The sequence below is a fragment of the Galeopterus variegatus genome, unplaced genomic scaffold (genome assembly GCF_000696425.1).
Source record: "Galeopterus variegatus unplaced genomic scaffold, G_variegatus-3.0.2 Scaffold3039, whole genome shotgun sequence".
Taxonomy (NCBI): Eukaryota; Metazoa; Chordata; class Mammalia; order Dermoptera; family Cynocephalidae; genus Galeopterus; species Galeopterus variegatus.
The window spans coordinates 37,613-61,760 of record NW_007729150.1 but is presented as its reverse complement, the minus strand read 5'-3'; the positions used below and the strand labels follow the sequence as shown (position 1 = coordinate 61,760).

The following is a 24,148-nucleotide window of genomic DNA, read 5'->3' as shown; positions in this document are numbered from 1 at the left end:
TTCTTTAATAATAGATTCTAACATATATATTATTGATAGGTATGAAGTTTTTATTTAATGACATAATAAAAATTATAGTATTACAAGCCAGCATAATTTATATTGTCTACCAATAAACCAATACTGCCCAAACTTGAATTAATCATGCATTAACTTTCCCAACTTCTGCCACATGTACCACAATGTACTATCATTTCTCCTTACATAGATATACTCTTTAACAAGTCAATTTGCTGTAAAGTGTTTTGTATCATTGCTATAAATGGAAAACCTGCCACCAAGTCTACACATAAATGAACATTAAGATAACATAACACTTAAAATTTAAAATGTTTGTGTATATTACACACTGAGAAACAATGTAACAGATATCAAGTTTATACTAATTTTATAGAGGAACACCAGACCAACATGGGAAGTCAAATAAAATCTTCTTAGAATTCATCTCCAAATACTTCTAAATCATTTTTAAACCAAAGTCTATGATTGTTAAGTCCTTAAAACCTGTCAAAAAATATCTGTGAATTTCAGAAGGATTTTGGAATTTACAACTATATTGCTCTTCTCAGATCACTTAAACTCTCCGATACACAAGGGATGATTCTTAAAACAAATGGCTTAATTTAGAAGTCTAAACCAGACTCTGAGTCATGAAATTGCTAATGGTCTTTCCCTGGGGACATTTGCCTCAAACCTTACTATGTTTTTAGCTTTGTTTTTAGGTGCTATTGTTTCCCCCAAAAAAGTTTTACTGCAAAGTGCAAAACACACACACCCACACTCATACACTCTAAATATATTTTTTAATATGCCCCTATATTAATTATATTTATATTTTGTGATTTGGAAAGTAAAAATACTCTTGAGGATTCAATATGGCCATCCGAGACAGTATTTTTCAATTTTGACAGCTGATTTCCTGTTATTCGTTAATATTTTACTTGTTTAAAGAAGAGGAAACAAACAGTGAGAAGAGACTTTCTCAGTTAGGCACTGCCACGGCGACACTGACATGACAGCTTTGAAATTAGTATTCCAACCACTTCTGAGTCAATTAAATTTCTGCAAAATAGAAGTTACCAGAAAACAGATGTTACAACTTGAAAACTGTTTAGAAGCACTAAGATTTACCGAATATGGAAGACATACTAAAAATAAGAGACACCCTTTAAAAGTTTCAGACACTAGGTGTAGCATACACAGGATACTAAATGTGGACATTAGGAAGACATCACGATGGTATGTGCTTTGGGCTCTAGTCCATTAATTAGCAGTCCTGCTTGTGCTCTTTCCCCAGCACCATACACCTTAAAGTTTAAAACACTTGCAAGACAGCAGTTGAGGACAGGGGTGGGCAGTCATAAGAAGAAAACATGCCTTTCCCTGGAGCTAACCAATAGAACACTCACTTGGTTTGCAACCATTGTTCCCTAATTGGCTTCTCCCATCACCTCCCTCTCCCATCTGGCGTTCCTCCCAGTCAGCCAGACTCAAGATCTCAGAAGTCATCCTTGACTCTGGCCTTTCCTTNAATTTTGACAGCTGATTTCCTGTTATTCGTTAATATTTTACTTGTTTAAAGAAGAGGAAACCAACAGTGAGAAGAGACTTTCTCAGTTAGGCACTGCCACGGCGACATTGACATGACAGCTTTGAAATTAGTATTCCAACCACTTCTGAGTCAATTAAATTTCTGCAAAATAGAAGTTACCAGAAAACAGATGTTACAACTTGAAAACTGTTTAGAAGCACTAAGATTTACCGAATATGGAAGACATACTAAAAATAAGAGACACCCTTTAAAAGTTTCAGACACTAGGTGTAGCATACACAGGATACTAAATGTGGACATTAGGAAGACATCACGATGGTATGTGCTTTGGGCTCTAGTCCATTAATTAGCAGTCCTGCTTGTGCTCTTTCCCCAGCACCATACACCTTAAAGTTTAAAACACTTGCAAGACAGCAGTTGAGGACAGGGGTGGGCAGTCATAAGAAGAAAACATGCCTTTCCCTGGAGCTAACCAATAGAACACTCACTTGGTTTGCAACCATTGTTCCCTAATTGGCTTCTCCCATCACCTCCCTCTCCCATCTGGTGTTCCTCCCAGTCAGCCAGACTCAAGATCTCAGAAGTCATCCTTGACTCTGGCCTTTCCTTACCGTGCTGTCCCCATCAGATCAAAAACCACACTGATTCTCTGTCCACTGTCTCTTTCAACTGTGGGGTAGATCCAGGTTTGGGGTCCTGAAACACATCATTTGGGAAGAGAAGGATACAAAAATCTTTTCAAAGTTTACAAAAACACCACTAGGGTGCCTCCAACAGCTTTGAGACAGGAGCCTCAGCAAGGGAAGGCCCTGAATCTCGTTTCATTAGCTCCCTGGTGAATCAACACTTGACCTCTCTTTCATGGCTATCACTTTCATTTTATTTCAAACCCTTATCACCGAACTCTAGGACTAACACCATTTCTCTCTGCCTCCACCAGCAGCTCCAGAGCAGGGTTCTCAAAGTCTCAATCCTGCTCAAAAGCCCAGCCCAGACTACCCACCCTACACCAAGACAGGGTCCCAGCCTACCCTCCCAGGTGCATTTGTCATTGTTCCTTAAGTGAACACTACCTGCTAGCCTGGACATCTCACCATTCCCTAATCATATTTGATACCTTCTGGCTTCTGAGGGTTTTTTCCTGGAATACTCTCCTCACCGTTCTTTGCCTATTAAACCTCTTCCCATTTCTTCCTGTTTCATTAGACCTAACTCATCATACCTCTTCTATGAGGCCTTTCTTCTCCAGTTCAGTCTTGTTCCTCAGACTCCAAAATATGACACTTGACTATGAGTGATAATGACCACAATGATAATAATAAAAAACAAAGTTATATGGTGCACGCTATGTGCCAGGCACTATTCTAGGCACTTTGCATAATGTGGCTCATTAATCCTCAGTCACCTAAGGTAGGTTTCCTTATTATCCCCATCTCCATTTTACACACAACAACCAGAATCAGTTGAGCTTGAGCAAGCTGAGAGTCAGCTGCTCAAGGTCACACAGCCAGGGTGCGGCAGAGTCAGGAAGTCTGGCTCCCTCATAACACACATAACCACTTCCTGATGGGCCACTCACAGCTCTTTTGTAATAATTTTCCTTTATACTAAAGTAGAAAGTTCCTGGAGTGCAGTAACCAAGTTTTCCATATCTCCATGGGCCTTCCAATGCCTCTTGCTAGATAGATGCTCAGTAAATACATATTTAGTGAATGACTGGTTTAAATTTATAAGGTACTGAGAGTACCCTAGAGGGTTAATTCAGCTTAATTAATAATTAGTGAATAAGATTTTTTTTTTTTTAAGTATCACTACAAGTTTAGTGGCAATGCCCAAGGGAGCTAGTAAAATTAACTTTCTGAGCTCGGCTGTATGAGAACATCACATTATGTAGAGTCAATTCTCGGATGATGTGCTAAAAGAAAGTAATAGAGACAATGATTAAAAAAACAAAAGTTCTGGCTCAAATTATTTGTATTTGCTTATAGGAAGTATTTAGAGTCAAGGCATACTCCCTGATTCAGATATTCACTCTCCCACTTCCCCTGTGTCTGTTCTGAAGCTACACTCAGCTGCTCCCAACACCTGATAAAAGGCAGCCAGCGGGAGATGGAACAGAACACAAATCACCAGAGAGGACTGTAATTCAATCAACATGTATTTAATTTACTTAATACCTACAACTTGCACAGAAACCTGCACACATACGAGTACACAGGGAAAGTTTGCAGCTTCATTAAGGAGCACAAAGACATCAGCAAGGCTTCTACAGGGGGCTGGGGAATGGTCGATGAAGTGACCAGACTCGGCCTGAGCCTGGTAGCATTTAGATGGTGTCGAACTGTTTTACTTGCCCATAATCCTGCCAACTGGGCCAATTGTCGAGCTAAGGCCAGGTCTGGAGCTCACAGACCCCTCAAGCCCGTTCACAGGCTGGGTAACAAACCCTTCACGTGCCAGACTGGGTCCCCAGGCCCTTCACACACCAAGGCTGGGTCCCCAGACCTCTCACATGCCAGGCTGGGACACCAGACCCCTCACACGCAGGTCTATGAGCTAGGCAACCGACAAATAGGTCCTTGGAAGCCGTAGGTTGGAGAGCATGGCTGCACAGTGAGGTGCCCTCCCCACCAGACACCAGCCAAATAGCAGCAAAGAGCATGCGCACTAACTCCACCCACACACACAATTTACAAAGAATGAGACACACCACCCCCAACCAGGCCTAAGGCAAGGGGTCCTGATTAAATTATCCTATTTTCCCAACAGATGGTCACCTCCTCCCCTTCCCTGGGATCACAGCTCTAATGCGGGGCAGCCTTCCTTGGCAACCAGATGAGATCATACCCCTGACTCATGTTCTCAAAGTTCCCTGCTCTTGTCCTTCAAATTCCTACTTCAGCTTGTTTCTGTGGTTATTTGATTTAGTCTATGTCCCCAAGTAGCTGTAAGGCTGAGGAAAGCTGGATTTCCCTCTCTTCTGTATCTGCAGGACTCAACACTGTGCCTGGCACATAGCACACATTCAAAAGTTGTTGAATGGTTGCACAAACAAATAGTGCGGAGAAAGAGGGCATTTTATGCAAGAACAAGCATGACATAGTCACAGAACACTGATCATCTATCTGGAGAGTGAGGCCACAGAGTACAGTGGTTAGGCACCTGGAGTGCAGACCCAACCTGCCTGGGTTCAAATCCAGGATCTTTCACTCTGAGCAGCACGACATTAACTCTCTATGCCTCCATTTCCTTACATGTGAAATGGACATAATAACAGTAACTACCTACCTCATAAGGCTATTTATTGGGAAGACTAAATAATAATACCTTTTTTTTTCTAAAGATGACTGGTAAGAGGATCTTAACCCTTGACTTGGTGTTATCAGCACCATGCTCTTTCAAGTGAGCTAACTGGCCATCCCTATATGGGATCTGAACCCGTGGCCTTGGTGTTATCAGCACCGCACTCTCCCAAGTGAGCCATGGGCCAGGCCTATAATAATACATATTAAGTGGGCTGGCCGGTTGGCTCAGCTGGTTAGAGAGCAGTGTTAATAACACCAAGGTCAAGGGCTCTGATCCCCATATCAGCCAGCCACCAAGAAAAACAAAACAAAAAATAATAATATATGTAAAGTGCTCAGAATTGTATCTAGCACATAGCTCTATGATTGCAAGGGATCACAGAAAAGAAATAAACTTTGCTCCCAAGATATATTTTTTCTCCCTTTTACCACCTTTATCCATGTGAATCTGAATCCATACTGTTATTATTTCTAACACCTTAGCCCTAAAGCCTGTCTATGCAAACAAACATCAAAACATGAGGCTGTACACGTCCCTCATGATTACTATATACCAAAACCATAACATAGAGACCATCATTTAGGTCAACCCTCTTATTTTAAAATACAGACATTGATCTTACTCTCAGTTCTGCCTCTTCAGCTTCCCTAGTCTCCTGGTGCCTTAGCATCAACAACCATAAAATAAATGCCACTGGCCCCTTTTTTATCAAATCCATTGTCAATATATCAGAAGATCCCTGCAGTGGCCCACATCCCTCTCCAACAACGTACATGTAAACAGAAGAGAGTTGATCTTATTAGTACTGTACTCATTTTTTCTTATTTGAATCTCTCATGAACAAAAGAATAAGATTACCAAGCTGTGTTTGTTTTTAGGAAAGCAATTACCAATTACCTGCAAAGAATGAAACACAGAAGTCCATGGAAAGAACATCTATAAAAACACATTATGAGGCAAGAAACTCTGCTAAGATCTGAAACAAAATTTTTAAAGTCTCTTCCTCAGCTCCTCAGCTCTTGGTTCTCAGATTTCTTAAATGTCAGGGTAATTAATTTATAAACTGTTTTTTCCTGAAAACAGCAAAAAGTCTTAATTGTCATACACAAGCACAAACAAAATGTCTGATTTTATTATTTTTAGCAACATTTTCCTCTTAATCATTTCCACCCATTATATCCAGTGACTGATAAAACAATATCTTCATTCAACTTTATAATTTTAAAAAATAGGAAAAAGTCATATCTGTGTTCTAAACACTTATGGAAATAGAAATATTCAGTGTTGACACAATCACAAATTAGATAGGTAAGATAGGTAAACCTGATTACAAGCCAGAAATGCAACTGTATATTTAAAACAACCCACATTTTAATCAGTCTATTTTAAATCTATCATCTAAATAGGCCAATAAAAACAAACTAAAAATAAATGCATCTTATCTCCTACAGTCTTTGTTTGAACACACTTTAAAAGAAAGTAAATCATTCTTCCTGTTCTTCAAGTATTGAATCTATTATAAATCACAGATTATGAGATGGGCAAAGTATAAGGCAATGCCACTGCTTAAATATGGAGGCAAGGTTGACTCCAGAAGTAAGGCAGAATCTGACACTGGGTCTCTATCTCCATTGCTTATTTCCACCCTCAAACTACTTAGCAATCTGGCATCCTTATGAGTACAAGGTCTAGAAACGATTGTGCCGTTCATGTGAGGTAATGTTTGCTCTGAAATACTCTCATGTGACATCTCTTTACATTTTAATTTGGAGTGGGGATTGATATACAGTCAACAAGGAATGGACTTTATTCTATTTATTTGAGAATTAGTTTGCAATAGAGATACTCTCTCCACCTCTCTCATGGGTGTAATTAGAGTGAAACCATTCAGAGCTCTTTGATGGGCAATTTAGGAGAACTGCAAACAGTAGTTATGTGTGTCTCCCCATCAAATTTGATGGAAACCAGAATTTTCATAATCAGCCTAAAAAGATGTCCTTCCAGAATTAACAGCTACAGCCAGGACAAATACACATCTCTTGCTAGCACTGTCTTGGTGACACTCAGGCCTTCCTCTGCCTGAAGCAAGCTCACATTCCAGTACAGACATTGCTGAGCTGCTTGTATTACACTGAATTAGCCCAAGCTTTTATTAAGTAAACCAAGGAAACACCAGGCCAATGTTCTCAGCACACAGAAGTCTAAAGAGACCCATTAAAAGGGAAAAGGAGAAAATGTTTGGTCCCAGGAAAACCTGAATCCCTAGTCTCATACAAGCTTAGCACCAACCTGTTTTTTTAACAACATGCAGGTAAAAGTAACCCTGCATATCATCTATCATTCGTCATCAGATGGCAGTCTCTGTAGAAAACACAAAAACAATTGGCTCCATAATATCACTTGGATAATACATACTCTCAAACTAAAGCGTTTCATGTTAAAAACTCCTGGTACTAAGTTACACTGCTCATTTCTGGATATTGTATAAGTTTTATTCAAATGAAGAAAAAAAAGTGGAAGAAAAAAAAAAAAGTAAGAAAAGTGTGTTCTTTAAACCAGAGACTGAATTTCATCATGCTTAGAAAGCAAAGAACCATACTTCATTTATGATAAAGATGCTGATGACCAATCCATTGTAATAGATCATGATTCAATGTTTAAATCCTCTTAACACCTATTATCAATCATAGAAAGTCTTTAACTTGCAAATGAATTACAGTTTACTTGCAAAGACTATGATTTCAAATTCTGAAAATAATTTCCCAAAGATAAAATCTTAAGATTATTAGCTTCCTAGACAAGTCCAAAAATGTTAATACATTCCATATTACTATTAAAAATTATATATTAAAAATTATATATCTAAAATAAAATGTAGTAGAAACATTATTTCAAAAACTAAAATAATTAAATTAGTGTGTTCACTTTTTAAATTCTCTTCCCTCAATGCTAATTCTTGAGAAAAGGCTAAATTAGAAAAACATGAAGAAATCAATGAATATGTTTATAATGACTCAAAAGTGAACCTTGAATTATTTCAAGTTTTGATTTGTACTTTATTATATCTAATTCCACTTTAAAATGCACAACTTTCCTCAATATTTGGCATTATGACTATGACTGATTTCCAGTCTGAGGCAGTGGAAGGCAGGCTAAATACGAGAGGAAAAAGGTTTTTTGCTATAACTGGAGGGAAAGAGTTGGGAAGAAAAGTGAACAGAAAGGTCAAACACTTCCCAGGCGTACCCAGGAGGAAGACTACCAAACTTGCCAGGGGTGGACCCCAGCTGGGGTGGGTTGCTTCCTATCGACTTATGGCAGCTAACAGCAGCCTATGATCTCCTAGTGGGAGGGAAGGAAGTGGACGAGACCTTCCAAGGTATTCATTTTAGTGACTAGGGCACGTACTTGAGGAACTTTAAATAAATATTTTTAAAATGACTTTTCCAAGATAGTTATCCTATTCTTTTTCAAATTTTAAGGAGTTTATAGGTGAGATGTTATCCAAACTTCTAAGGCAGAAGCCACATAGCACGTGATATTAAACTCAGGTCTAGCATCTCATAGGAACTTGTAAGCTACTATTCTTTGAACTTGCTCAAGAACTAACAATGAACACAAACAAGGAACTAGTTGTTCTCTTCCAGTATTTACAAAAGAGTTGTTGCTTAGAGAAAGCAAAAGAAACAAGAGCTTTGCCCACCAGTCAGGTGTTTGCAGAAAGGATTCTGTAGCAATTTTTCTGTGCATTAGCCTGAACTGTTCAAACACATGCCACATGACAGAATTGTCCTTCAAGAAGATAACAGAATTAATCACTCTTAAGTGTGCATAGATTTTTAAAGTAATCATGTTTCCTAAATATTCTAGCTTATTAATTTCCACAAACAGCAGAACTAAAACAAGGAAGGCAACTCCAACTTAAATAAAACCCAGCCAACAGATCTATTACATATGTACCCATTATATATAAATATACAGGAAGTCCGTTCACCTTCCCTCAGCTACTGGGAATTTCCTTCTCCTTCTGGCTCAGTACTGTAGGTAGACCTCACTACTTCCAGAAAACAGCCCCCCTTCATCCCTTGTTAGCAATTTCTCACCCTCATTTGTTGATCAAGAGCAAGACTTGCATTGCAGGTTTACTAGCAGGAAGGAAAATGAGAAAGGGGAAGGAAAAAGGAAAAGAAGGAGATGAGCAGAGAATTCTTCACAGTTCTACACACAAGTAATTCATTTCCTCATTCAGCAAAGAGTTACTGGTACCAGGCACCAGGGGTAATATCAAGAACCAGGCAAATACATTCCTGACCTCATGCAGCATCCCTTTTATATTTCTTCAGACCTTCCAATCCAGGGGGGCCCAACTTTAAGTACTACTCAGAAAAACCTTTAGAGCTGGTTTTTTTTTTTTTTTTTTCCCCTTTTTGTCTTTTTTCGTGTCCGGCAACGGATCGCAACCCTCAGTGTTGCGCCCGTGCCTGACCCAGACATTGCTGAGCGCTCAGCCAGTGAGCGGGAACCGGTCTGTTTGCGGGATCCGAACCCTCAGCGGGAGTGCCGCCGGCTCCCAAGCGGCGCACTGTAGCAGTGCGCCACCGGGCCGGCCCTAGAGCTGTTTTTTTAAGGTACAGATATCCTGACCTCTATTCACTATGATCCTAATTCACCAAATATGAGGTGTGGCCTATCCCCAAGCGGCGCACTGTAGCAGTGCGCCACCGGGCCGGCCCTAGAGCTGTTTTTTTAAGATACAGATATCCTGACCTCTATTCACTATGATCCTAATTCACCAAATATGAGGTGTGGCCTATGGGTATTTCTCATACATGGTTATGGTTGAGGACCACTATTATAAGTGTTATCCTTATATAAGTCAGAAGGCTAAATACCTGAATTATATCACAACACTACAAATAAACATTATTCCCTTAGCTTTAAGAGATAGTTGGCATAAGAAAGGAGGTCTACGCTCAATAAAATTCCAAGAGAACATCAACAAGCTTTGCCAATATCCTTTAAAACCCCTGTAACAAATCTTCTTCTTCATTCATGTGTTGACTTGTAGGCACCAAGTTATATTTTAGGGATATAAAGATGAGGATGACAGGGGAAGACAGACATGTAGATAATCAAACATTATGGCATAGTAGCATAAGAGAAATTTGAATCATGGAGATAATTGTATAAAGGAGAACTTCCAATGGAGTTCTAGAAGACATGTTAAAAACTGTTTTTAAGTGCAAATCGGATCATTTAAATTCTTTTCTTTTTTTTGTCCTTTTTGAGACCGGCCGCACCACGCGCAGCCAGTGAGCGCTGTGAGTGCACCGGCCATCCCTATATAGGATCCGAACCTGCAGCGGGAGCGCTGCTGCACTCCCAGCGCCGCACTCTCCCGAGTGCACCACGGGCTCGGCCCAGGATCATTTAAATTCTAACAGCTTCCTGTGTCATGAAGAATAAAATTCAAACTTGTCTTCACATACAAGTCCCTATCACCTGCATCACCTACAGTAGCCTCTTCACCCTTTATACTCCAGCCACTTCATTCCAAGTTCACGCCCACCCTAAAGCCTTCGTATATGCTATTCCTTCTGCCTGGAATGTTTTTCCTCTCTATCAGCTTCACCATCAACACCTCAAAGAGGGATTCTCTGAACTCCCAATCTGAAGTAGCCAGCCAGTCACCAGCACGTCACCACCTAGCCATTATTGCAAACCTTTTATTTGTTGGCTTGTTTCCCTCAGCAAAACATAAGCAAAACATGGATTTTATCTCTCTTGTTTATTGCTATATCCCTAGATCCCAGAGGAGTGGCTAGCACAGGTGTTCAATAAATACTTGCTCAATGAAAGAATGAACAAATGAACCGGACAGAAGGGGGGAAGGAAAGACTACTGCCCATTAAAATAAAGAGTTTTACAGACTGAGCATCCCTAAGCCAAAAATCCAAAATCTGAAATGCTCTAATATCCTTAAGATTTTTGAGTAACAACATGATGCTCAAAGGAAATGCTCATTGGAGCATTTCAAATTTGGGACTTTCAGATTAGAGATGCTCAACCAGTGTGTATACGCAAATATTCCAAAATCCAAGAGTCTGAAATCTATAACACGGTTCCAAGCATTTAGGATAAAGGATACTCAACCTGTATTAAATACAAAAGGCGACAGCAGCCCTCTACTTCTCCCTTCTGACTAAGCTATCAGGAAATTCACTATTAAGTTTTGAGTTTGAGTAAGTTAGTCAGTTTCTGTTATGAGCGACCCAAAACCCCAACTATTACAATAATGCAGTTCTATATATTAATCAATTAAGAACTAAGGAGGAGAAAAAGGAAGGAAAAACAAAGGAATAGGAAAGAAGTGTTCAGAACGGAGGTGAACAAAGGAGAACGAGGTTGGAGTCATAGGGAAAAAAACAAAAATGCAGAGGGAGCGCTGCACAGAGATAACAAGCAGGAGAGGTAGATGAGGAAGGCGGTACCTGGTTACCCACACCACGATGGTCACTTGCACTGTGGGTGTCTAAGTAAGCTGGGGGCCGCTAAGGTAGAGAGCAAGAAGGACGCCAACGGTATGGGAGTTCTTGTCCCTCTCAGTTCTGCTCCTGTGACAAGTTACTTCATTTCTCTGGGTCTCCTAGTACAGTGAGGATCGGGAGTGAAGAGAGGTGTGGGTAAGGGGCAGGGCAGGGAGAGATCCAAAGGCCTGTCTGTTTCTGTAACTCGACAAAGACCATTACATACAGCTCCACTGGAGCAGGGGAAACTATTCTCCAGATAGCTACAGCAGATACAGTAAAAGAGACCCTCCAATTCATCCTGAAGTTTGTACACTTAACCTGAGGTCCAGGTCAACCAATGTTCCTTTTAAAAAAGGCAGCGGGAGAGAGGCGGCAAAAAGTAAACTAAAGTTAACAAGAGAGAATCCTGTGGTCCACATTCTGGGTAACTCTCAAAAATTTTAACTGTAATAAAAAGATCTTAATCAACAACTTAAATCTGATTTCCTCTTCCATAAATTCAGAAGCAAAGTATTTTTATCAGTCAGTATACATATATAAACTATATGTTAATAATAGCACAGCCCAATGCTAGGATATCCTAAAAGTTTGGGCTTTTTTTTTTTTAATTCATAATCTGATTTGGAGACAGGAAGACAATGATTTTAGAAACTGTTTTAAAACCTTGTCCCCATTTTGTCACTATTCCCATTATGTTTCACAGATATGTCTCCAAAAAAAAAAAAAAGCCTTAAAATTTGACTCTGGGTAAAGTATGTAGCTTGCTGCCAAAACAACAACTCATTTGCAGGCACTCAAAGTTTCAGACATTTCAGAAGGGAACATAAATACTTTACCACATTCAAATTAATGAGATTTAAGGCTTTCCCAATTCTAAGACAGACAATATTCTATAACGCCATTAGGAGATTTACAGTATATTCCTAAATTACTTGTACAGGATGAGTCCATTCCCACATGTTTTAACAAGCAGTTGATTGATTTCAAATTGAAAGCATTGCAGCTGGGACCTGGATAATAACAAAGTGATTTGATGACGACCCTGAGCTCGGAGTCCACGTGAGTCACTTTCTGCACACTGTTAACACAAGATCAGTCACCACTGGGAATCGGAATTCCCTCCAATGCTGTTTCCTATCTCGTTCATTCCTTTATTCATTAAAACAGCAGAGGCAAGCACTATGTTAGATACTGGAGATACAAATATGAGTGAGAGCCATCCTTTCACTCAAGGAGGTCATTCTAGTAAGGGAGAGACGACAAAGAAAGTAATTGCAAGGAGCACATTCTAGTAGATTATATTACACACAATTAATTACAAGACAAGGTAAGAAAAGCTATAATCAAGCCATGTTCTGGGTCAGATTAGTGAGAAAACATCGGGAAAGGTTTGTCTGAGAAGAAGATTGTTGGGGGTTTTTTTTAATTTACCAAGAAATTTCTCAAAGCAGGCCCACTAAATGTCTCACACACCCACTCTTGAAAGAATTGTAAGTATGATTCATCCTACAGTATGTACATTCACATGAAAAGGCTTCTCTGTCTGCTCATTAATTTGAAACTATGAACCAGAAATGCTACTGCCCTATTAAATAATTCTGTGAGGTACTGCAGCAACTCTAAATATTTCTTTGAGGCTGAGGTTACACTTTCCCAGCCCTACCATTTACTTTTATTACCCAGGAATTCGCTGTCTAACTATATCCCTGGCTATAGGCCCTCATCAGCTGAAAGCTTGGATTTCATAATGAAAATTCAAAGGCCCTACAAGCATTTGTTTTGGGGGGCTGAGGGAAGATAGAGACAGAGGAAGAAAGGCAGAGGCAGAGGAGAAATAAGAAATAGAATTAAGAGAGACACAAACACAGAATGACACTAACATGGGAGCCTAGTAGTCTACATGCATACGGTCTAAATTTATTAGCATGGCAACCATATTTTGAGCACTAAAATCCTTAGGAATAACAACACACAGCAATCTCAACAGGAGTCTTGCCATTATTTTTAAAATTTGTACTGACTTTGTATTTTATCTTTAAGCACTCCAGCTTTTAAATTACTTTTTTTGGGGGGGGAGGAGGTGGCTGGTCAGTGCAGGGACCCAAACTCGTGACCTTGGTGTTAAAACACCCACTCTAACCAACAGAGCTAACCAGCCACCCCAAATTACTACATACTAAACTTCCAGAAAACTGTGGGAGATAACCAACTAAGACTTATTTGTCAATTAAACAGTCATTCATTCATTCCACAAACACTTACTGAGCACTTAGGATGTGTCAGACACTGTTCTAGATGCTGGAGCTGTTGTGGAGAATAAAACAAAGTTCCCTTCCCTTAAAGGGACAGATGATAAATAAGTAAATAAATAATTTCAAGCACTAAAAAATTACATCCCCTTAATTCAGTATATAAATGAAACAAAAGGACATGAGCTTTTTCACACAGAAAGTATATCTCATTTGAAGGCTACTAAAAAGATTCAGAAATGTGTGAGTAAATTACTAGAAGCACATAGTGTCTCAGTACTAAGTATATAGTACTGAATACAGTCTGTGTGTATGCACGTGTGAGTATGCAGCCATGTATGTGTATATATATTTGAAAGTTTATTTATAGGACGAAGCTTATTATCAGGATGCCAAAAGCAGAAAAAAAACATTGAAAAGATATATGCAGTTTAATTTGAAAAACAAATCTTCCACACATGAAAAGCAAACAGCTAATTTTCCTACCTCACAGCTAACCGAAATACGCAAGGAGAGTAGACTAAGATGATATGGCTCTCCCCATACCAGAAGATCAACAGAAATGCCAACGTCAGAGTCTGAAATTGACAATGCTGTATGACTTTTACGGAGCCTGGCTTGTCTTACAGCCACCAAAAATACAAGCCTACAAGGATAAAAGACTGTCTAGCCCATTTACAGGCAATATCACAAAAGGGTTCTTGCCTATCAAACTATAAAAGGAAGGAACTGCAAACAGGAAATTGCCCTGCCCCAGCCCTGTGCCACCCCTCCCTTCCTCTCCACAAATTTCTATAAGCAGAAGCAAACGCTATCTGTTAGATTAACCAAGAAGCCACAAAGAAGGTGACAGGATACCAGTAGCTGGCATCTGTCATGTTACTGTTTTAATAAATATCTAAAGTAACTGCCTTTATTATTTTGACATTTTTCTTGATCATTTTACCTATCTTGTAAATGATGTCTGTTTATAGTTTTTTAATGACAACTTAAAGCATTTCTGAAATCACGATTTACAGATGAATTATGAGTAAGGGCATAAGGAAACTAACATGCTTGGTCCAAATAATAAAAACAAAAACAAATTCACGGTTAGTTGACTGGGTACATCAATTTCCAATGACTAACCATACACACTCTCTAACCACTTTTAAATAATACTGTTCTGAATGTATACTCAGCAGACAGCTCAACGTTGAATAATCAATAGGTCTATTATCAGCGGTTCCAACTAACCATCTTTGTATTCAGGTATATAGAAGTACTTATTACTATAATATTTTGATGAGTAACAGAACTTAAGGTCTATGGACTTCCTAATTTCTTACAGTAACTTGGACTGATGGGTGTGATTTCTAGTGATCTGCATCTGTTGATACAAATTAGACACAGAGAAATGACTTTTTTTTTTTAAAGGAAAGAGACTGACAGCTACTTTTCATCTTTTTAATGGTCCAAATACAGGAAACAAATTTAAAAACACAGCTATTCCAAAAGTTAATAAATCTATACATAAAAAAAGGAATATTTATAAGAATATTTATCACAAGAATAATAAACCTCATTAATAATCAAAAAAATGATTAGTAAAATAATGAGGTAGGATTTTTCACCAACCAAATTTCTAAAATTATGGGCTGGCTGGTTAGCTCAATTGGTTAGAGCATGGTGCTGATAACACCAAGGTCAAGAGTTTGGATCCCCATACAGACCAGCCACCAAAAAAAAAAAAAAAATTCTAAAATTATAATGTTCATAACTTTATGAGCATTATATGGAAAGATGTATGAAACTAGAGATTTCACATAATACCAAATTTAGTGCAACTCGCTTAACTATATCAATATGCTCCAAGAGCCTTAAAAATGCTGATTTTTAAAAATCAATCTATAAATACCACTTCTGGCACTGCAAAGACAAGAATCCATAAGAAGAAAAATTTATAATGTAGAAAGATGTTTGTCACATTATAAAAAATTTTGAAAGGAATCTACAATGTTAAACAAATGATGGTATACCCTATAAATGTAATATTATTGGTCATCTGAGAAGCAAAATGGCAAAACATATATAGGTGAAGTGAAAAAAGATTCACAAAACTATGTTGCAATTATGCCTAAGTAAATAGCTCAGGTTTAGAGTGATGCAATTGCAGGAGAAATTTCCTACTTTTCCCCTATAATGTGTTTATGCCACTTTTTAAATTTCAAAAAAATCCTTAAAAAAAAAGACCCCGCTCTTCTCATTAAATTATCCCCTTTTCAAACTAGATATTATAAAATATAATTAATCTTCTCCCAACCTCTCCTGCCTCACCCACCAAAAAATGCACCTTCACCATCATGCTATTCCCCATCTGTTATTTCCTTACCAACTTAGCCTGCTGGGATTGGCCATCTTTGACCCTTCCACTCTCCAGGTTTGAGCCCAGGGCCCCCACCCACATCAGAAGGTGAAGTCATTTACCATAGCGTCCTCACCTCCTGGAACAGGCCTGATATATAGTAGGACTCAAAAAACATTTGTAGAATGCATCCATACTTATCCAAATTTGGCACCTATTGCAAACTTTTTATGGCTCATCTGTCCTCCATTTTAAGTTAGGCATTCTTTTTTCTTTTTTTCTTTTTGGCATTCCCCAGAGCATACCACAGTGCCAGGAAAGACTCATAGGAGCTAAATAAATATTTACTGAACTAAAGAATACCTGACTACACATCTCACAAGTGAGAAATTCATTTGGTTTAGACATATTCTTCTTTTCAAATGCAAATAACATCCTAGGAGGGGAAAAAAAAAAAAAGCTCATACTCACACCTTCCAGTGAATTATACTAAGCAATAATCAGATTAACAACCATCTGAACGTTACTGAGCCAAGGACAGATTTAAGTGTGAAATGGGAGGACAGGAGGGAAGATAAGCAGACGAAAGGGGGGTTAACAGCCATCAGATCTCCAGATCCACAGTGGAGTAGCCTAAGATCTAAGCACAAAAATGGGTAGTAGGAGGTAGGAAATTGGCTCAGAAAACTTTCTAGAAGGACACACAGCTCCCCTGCCCAGAACCACCAAGCATTTGTAAATGCCAGACGCAGCACCAACGTCACCTTTATACACATGACCTCCTTCAGTCCTCACCACAACTCTCTCAGGCAGGATATTATTATCCCTATTTTAAGATGAAAAAAACAGGAGTTCGGATAAGTTAAACAACTTGCTCAAGACATACAACTAACAAGAGGATTCAGCGCCGAGCCTGTGACTATGCTAAAGTCATTGCACAACCTCCTAGGCCAGATGGAGAAAGGCCTATTTGTAATTAGTAGTACACTTAGTAGTAGAATACAACTATTTAGACCTTAAGTGTAGTCTACAAAATAAACGGCAGACACAGACATGGTTAGAAAGTCTACAAACCTAAAGCTCAGCCTTGTCATCCCTAACTCACACATGACATCCGGTTCAGGTTAGTCCCAGTTAATCCATAATGTAGACCTCTCATTTAGCAATGCAGGGACTAAACCAAGTGGGTTAAGGAAAATACAATGTGGTTATCACCTCTGTTTAAGCATCCTCTACATATCTGAAAAAAAATCTAATTCTTTATCTCTGAACTTAATTTTCTAAGACAAACGATCACACTTATTTTAACTTCCCCTCATACAAATTATTTCCCTATTCTTCAATCATTGCGGACTGATCCAAATTATCCTTGACCTTCTTGCTACAGGCCTGTGAACCAAAAACAATATAGTAACATAACACAGGTGCCTAGTGAGGACTTGGTCTTTAAGCACATGGCAAGAACCGAATTAATTCATAGTTATAATTTTTTAAAGCCATCTTCTTCAAACTCATATGAAAGTGTTTTGGATGTTTAGATTCTTATAACATCCAAATGTTATAAGGATCTAAAAATCCTAATTCTAAAATTGCAGGGTTGCCCTGGAAGGGAAACACCTTTCCAGCAAAGTTGGTCTCTCCTTAAATCTGAGCCCTCCACCTAAAGCAGCACAGTCACAGCTTAGGATGTGAAGAGATGCTTCACCAATAGAGATTTCCCTGAAATGGGTGCCTGTCATCTGTTGTCATTGTGATCTCCAATGGCCACATCATTCCAGCAGCCCTGACTTTAGAGCACCCATAGAGAAAGGTTTCCTTCTCTGTATATTCCCAGCTGAATGTGATGGTCTACATTTTATATCCTTTTTCATCCTTATGACAGCTGTACAAGATAAAGTATAATGGCAATGGTTGCATGACAATATTAAAGTACTTAATTCCAGTAAACTGTACACTTAAAAAGGGTTAAGATAGTACATTTTGTTATGTGTATTTTACCACCATAAAAAAAAATTGGAAAAATAAACTTCTATTTAAAAAAAGGCAAGGTGGTGGTGTCACTTTGCATACCAGGTACTACCCTCGGTCTATGATCTTTGCTTTGATTCTGCATCTTTAAAGACTACATTTGGCTCAGATGTTACCACAAATATCCTAGTAATGAGGAAGGTGTCACTTTATGCTTTATGTCTGTCCAACTTGATCATTTCCAGAAAAAGCTCCCTTCTTTCTTTCATATTTTCTCATCCCATTATTCATTCATTCAGCAGATATTTACAAAGCACCTACTACATACCAGGCACAGTCCTAAGCTGATAATCCATGTTCAGATACTGAAATAGTTCCATACCAGTTGGTAAATTGCTGCTGCCTGCAGTACCCCCCCCCCACTCCATATTAGTCACCTTAGTCTCTTCTTGGGGACCCCACCCACCCCAGCCTTCCCCATGATTCAGCACAGCAGGATGCCACCAGAACCCTGCCCCATCTTTTCAGCCAGCTTCCAATTCAGCTGGTGAACACCTGGGCCCAACCCTTTGTTAAATATTTTATTACCCTCTAGATATAGCTATCAACAAAACAGACAAGGTTCCACCCTCTAGTCTGGGAAAAAGAAAATAAACAAGTAAATGCACAAACAAGGTAGTTTCAAATAGGAGAGCGCTGTACAGAATATAAAACAGCAAAGGACTAGAGGATGACTAGGGGAAGGGGTGTCAGGGTAGAATTTGAAAAAAAATTGTCTCTGAGAAGGTGACATTAGAGGGAACCAGGCATGCAAAGATCTAAAGATAAGGACATTTCAGATAGAGAGAACAGACATATCAAGGCCCTCTGATGGGAATAAGCATGGGATTTTCATGGTTAGAAGGCCAGTGTGATGGGAGCATCTTGAGCAAGGAGATCACAAAGGTTGACAGGGTGAGATCAGAAAGGATCTTAATAACATTGGTAAGGAGGATAATTTTATGCCAAGGAAGTGAGAAATCATTAGACAGGTTTGAAACAGGTAATGATGTGATTTAACATATTTTTTAAAGACTACTCTGACAATTGTGTGGCAAGAATATAAAAAGGAGACAATGTATGAAGCTGCAGGGTAACCCACATGAACGATTACAGTGGCTTGGGCTTGGTGACAGCAATAGCAATGGAAAGATGTACTCCAATTCAATATATATTTTAGAGGCAAAGCTAACCAAACTTATGAATAAGTCTAATATGGGATAAGGAAATGAGGAAACAGAATGATTACTATCTTTTGATTTAGCAAGTCACTGATGGTAGTTTATATACTAAAAAGGGGATGACTGGAGGAATAAAAAGGTTTGGGGAGAAAAGGAATAAAAGTTCTGTTTTACCACAATAAATTTGAGATATCATGTACATATATAATGTGGAGCTATCAAACAGGCAGCTGAAGCTTCATAACAATCCTATGAGGTAGACAGGGAAATCCTGGTATTATCCAAATTTTACAAATAAAAAAACTAAGGCTCAGAGAAAAAGGACTATATTAGTATAAAATATTTTTATGAGCCAATGCCCCTTGAGAGAGGGCTGATTCCACATTTGAGGACTTCTCTCTAATACAACACACTTACCTAGTTTGCCCCATATAGATTATGTGGCTGCTTCAGAGGTAAAAGTTCCTTTGTATTCAGAGATAATTTCCCCAGAAGATTGAGACTTATCCAATTAGCAACATTTAACGTGTGAAACTTACCTGAGATGTACTCACATGTATAATGTGTATTATTGGATATCTTCTTATAAAACATGCATCAACAATTAAATGCATACAGACAATACGAAGAAACCATAAAATTCTCTTTAAGGAAAGACTGCAATTTTCAGTTTCATTTTTATTAACGGTTTGCATCAAAAAGCTTTCTCAGGCACACATTTCCAAGATTAGAAGAAAAAAAAAATCAATTGGGCAATGACCAATACAAGAATTCTCACTTTGCACACTGCTTCTCAGGACTGTAACTAGCATGTAAGACAAGCTCACGCTATACTCAACACTTCTTCCACCACGCCAGGACTTTTTCCTCTCTTTGGTTGCTTTCAAGTGGTGGAAACTTCTGCATTAGAAGATGTATTTTATAACAAGCTCAATGAATCTATTATAACCATACTTCCTGTCAAAATTCTAGAGGTGTCTTGCTGAAATGAAGGACCACATTAAACAAAATAGGAAGGTTGGGTGTTAAGGAAAGAAAAGAGAAAAGAAGCAAGGGAGGGAAAAGGGGGACAGAAAGGAGAAGAGCAGCAGATGTCCTCTTGATGGCAATCCTTTATGACAAAAGGATCCACAAATAACATGCTCACAAAGCATCACAAAACCCTGCAGAAAAGACACACTGTTTACCTGGCTTGAGTCAGAGGTTAGTATAGGCTTTCCATTTTTTAAGCACAGTGTCAATCGTGAGTTTCAAATAAGTCATAATTATCAATGTAAAGTGAAAAATAAGCAGGCCTGCTTAATTCAGTTTACCAGCACTCCACTGAACCTTCGTGCTAAGAGCCAGCTTTTTGTGCATGCTCTTAAAATAAAAGCAACAGCCAAGTCATAATTATCAATGTAAAGTGAAAAATAAGCAGGCCTGCTTAATTCAGTTTACCAGCATTCCACTGAACCTTCGTGCTAAGAGCCAGCTTTTTGTGCATGCTCTTAAAATAAAAGTAACAGCTTGGCTGGCACTACTAATAACCCTACTATCCTAAGACTTGAAAGAAACTTTGGGGGTACTTCTATCCACCTTTCTCATTTTACAGATAAGGAAACTAAATAAAGCTAAGGGATAAAGTGGCTTACCCCTCATCACAGAGCTCCTTCAGCATAAAAAAAAAAAAACTCATGTTTTTCTGATTCTTAGCCACTATTCCTTGTACTATACCATGCTGACTACAAAGCATGAAAGAAAACATGCCACAAGGGATGGCCCCAGGCTTTACTGCAGCCACATCAGCGGAGGGAAGGTGGCAGAGTTGGGCTCCTTGCTCCTAGAAGCAAAGCCCAGCCCACAGTCTGGCTGTCACCCTGCTACGTTCAACAGCTTTCCCAACAATACCACTGGGCACTTTCCCCTGGAGCTTTTGGTTTGATGTGAAAGATCTTGATGTGTAGTATCTGGTGCTCCCTTTCCACTGAGGCCTGGAACGAGGCCCTTGAAAGGTCATGCAGCAATGTGCTCCCAGGCTTCAGAGAAGCACCAGCCCTCCCCAAGGATGACAGGAAATAACACCCCTCTTCTCCCTGCCTTTAATTCAGCATATTCCTAACTAGATATCACACATATCCCTGAAAAGCTATTATAGGTTCCAAGTACATTTTAGCCCTAACGGTTTCTGCCTTCTAAGTTTTTGCCCAATCCCAGCATATATAGAAAATTCCAGAAACATCTACTCCAATACTCTATAGCATGGACATGTGGAATTCATAATGACATCTTAGTGCTTGCAGAAAACAAAATTTCTAATGAAAATTATTTTTGAAAAGGTCTTATCTAGTTATTAGGGAAGCTGTAATATATACAAAATTTATACTGTTTGCCTACTGCAAACATTGTATAGATGAATGGATTGATAAAAAAAAATAATGATAATAATACTAATAACAATCTTCCCCTGTGCCATTTAAGATTTCCTCTTCCCAAAAAAAAAGAAACACCTTAACAGCCTTTAAAAATCTGGGCCGGCCCGGTGGCGCACTGGAGAGTGCGCTGCTTGGGAGCGTGGCGGCGCTCCCGCCGAGGGTTCGGATCCCATGTGGTGACCGGTTCCCGCTCACTGGCTGAGCGCGGTGCGGGCGCAACACCGAGGGTTGCGATCCCGTTGCCGGTCCCTGGTACGGGCGCGACACCAAGGGTTGCGATTCCATTACCGGTCAGTAAAAAAAGACAAAAAGGAAAAAAAAAAAAATCTCCCGTAATATTATATTTCATTCATTCATACACACACACATTTTTTTTCCCCAGAAAATGTCCTTACTAGGTATTCACCAAGGGTTGCGATTCCGTTACCGGTCAGTAAAAAAAGACAAAAAGGAAAAAAAAAAAAATCTCCCGTAATATTATATTTCATTCATTCATACACACACACATTTTTTTTCCCCAGAAAATGTCCTTACTAGGTATTCTTCTTAGTAAAACACTTATACAACTGTGGAATTCAAGCTACACATTGCAGTTCCAAGATTCTCTCACTAGCTACTAGAAAATAAAATCTAAAGAGTAAACACACCATCGATGTTAGTCCACACTTTCCATTCCAGATCAGTTCCCAAACTGCTAGTAATCTCCACCATCTCCCAGTCCCACTGAAAAAGGGGCCTGGATTTTACTTGACAGTGTTGGCATTTTACTTGACAGTGTTGGCATTTTCCTGGCCTGGTTATAGAAAACAATCACGAAGGAACTACTTACGGCATAAGCACCTATCAAAAAGGCTGCATTCGCTCTTTTTCGTTGGTCGAAGCAGGTGTAGTGCACTATTTTCTTTCTTGATAAACTGTATGACTGGAAAGAGGAGATAAAATAGTGTAACCATAGAGACAATGTTAAAACATACAGAAGACAAACATCATCTCCTAACTTTCAAGGTATGTCACAATCTATAAAATATAACAACTTTCAACTTTAGTATCTACGGCATTCAGACATGAGCATTTGGGGGTTGGGGGGGGTAACAGCTCAGACTTTTTACAGCCCAATTATGATGTGAGAATTGCCAATATAACAAATATTTTTCTTGCCCAGAAAGGAAACTGATATGGTGGTAAATTATTAAATTATTGGCATCTCTACTAGCAGGAACCATTTTTGATGATCTATTTTTGATCTTATATATACTGTTTATTCACCTTTTTTCATTCCCTACATACTACTCCCACTCCCAGGAAAGTTATCTATACTTTTCATATGTATATAGTTTGTTTTTAAATGTGTTAACCAGTCTGTTGTCTTCTCTAAAAATTATTTTGAGAACAATATTAATACTTTCTTTCTATGAGGTTCTGTAATAACTCCCTTTTAGTTATCTGAAAATAAATGGTTAATGGGAAAAGATGAACCATCAAAAGGATTATATCAGCAAACATCTTAATACAACAGCCATATATTAAATGCATGGATTCGAACAGTTATTAAGCACCTACTATATGCCAAGCAATATGCTTCATGCTCAAGTATTTAGCTAAGTCCAAAATAATTGACACGGTATGCTGCATACATGCTAAACATGAAGTGACAAATAAAAAGATCTGTTAAAATGCGATCAAATTATCAATGAAAACTCAAATAAATATAAAATAATGAGAATGCTAATGCAACTCAATGAAATCTGCTCGATTTCCTCATATTTCGAAACATTTATAGTATTTTGACAAATGGTTTTCAAAATATCGGCAGATAAGTACACTTTAATATTTGTCTATAAATTCATATTGACTACAAAAAACAGCTTTTTATACCTTATACATGGACCACAACCCACAGAAAATCCCTGCTTTTGAACCCCTTTAAAATCTAAACAGAGTTCAGCTATGTACCTTTCTTTATACCCTGCTCTCCTCTACAAGGAAAAGAAACTTCCAACTCTTAAGTCTATTCTAAGATGAAACTGCTACATTCTGGCTTTAGCAGGTAACCACAGAAAACTACATGTTTCCCAGGAAACCCTCATCATTCCAAGTCAGGCATTTCTTTGATAACCAAGAAGCACATTTGCTAAAAATGGGAGTGCCCTTTTGAATTAAACTTTAAAAAATTAGCACTTGACACATGAAAAGCTAAACTATTTAGGGTGAACTTCATAATCATTAACACAAATTCAACTACAAAGAATGCCTAAAAGTAGTTGTCAGTTACAGACTAGTACTAGATTTTTGTTTTTATCAAAATTTCCACAAGGACTACATTCAGAAACAAAATGATTCTGGGCCGGCCCGGTGGCGCACTGCTACAGTGCGCCACTTGAGAGCACAGCGGCGCTCCCGCCGAGGGTTCGGATCCCACATACAGACCGGTTCCCACTCACTGGCTGAGCGAGGTGTGGGCGCGACACCAAGGGTTGCGATCCCGTTGCCGGTCCCGGTCCGGTACAGGCGCGACACTGAGGGTTGCGATCCGTTGCCGGACACGAAAAAAGACAAAAAAAAAAA

The 24,148-nt window shown here is 38.8% G+C and overlaps 1 protein-coding gene across 1 annotated transcript in view; it reads right to left on the bottom strand.

The window, feature by feature from the left end:
- The window catches only part of CDC14A (cell division cycle 14A), a 147,132-nt gene that overhangs the window by 90,526 nt on the left and 32,458 nt on the right, over nucleotides 1-24,148 (bottom strand). The window contains exon 4 of the mRNA XM_008583784.1: nucleotides 22,413-22,505. Coding sequence (XP_008582006.1) covers nucleotides 22,413-22,505 — 93 coding nt within the window. The remainder of the gene's footprint in view (nucleotides 1-22,412; nucleotides 22,506-24,148) is intronic.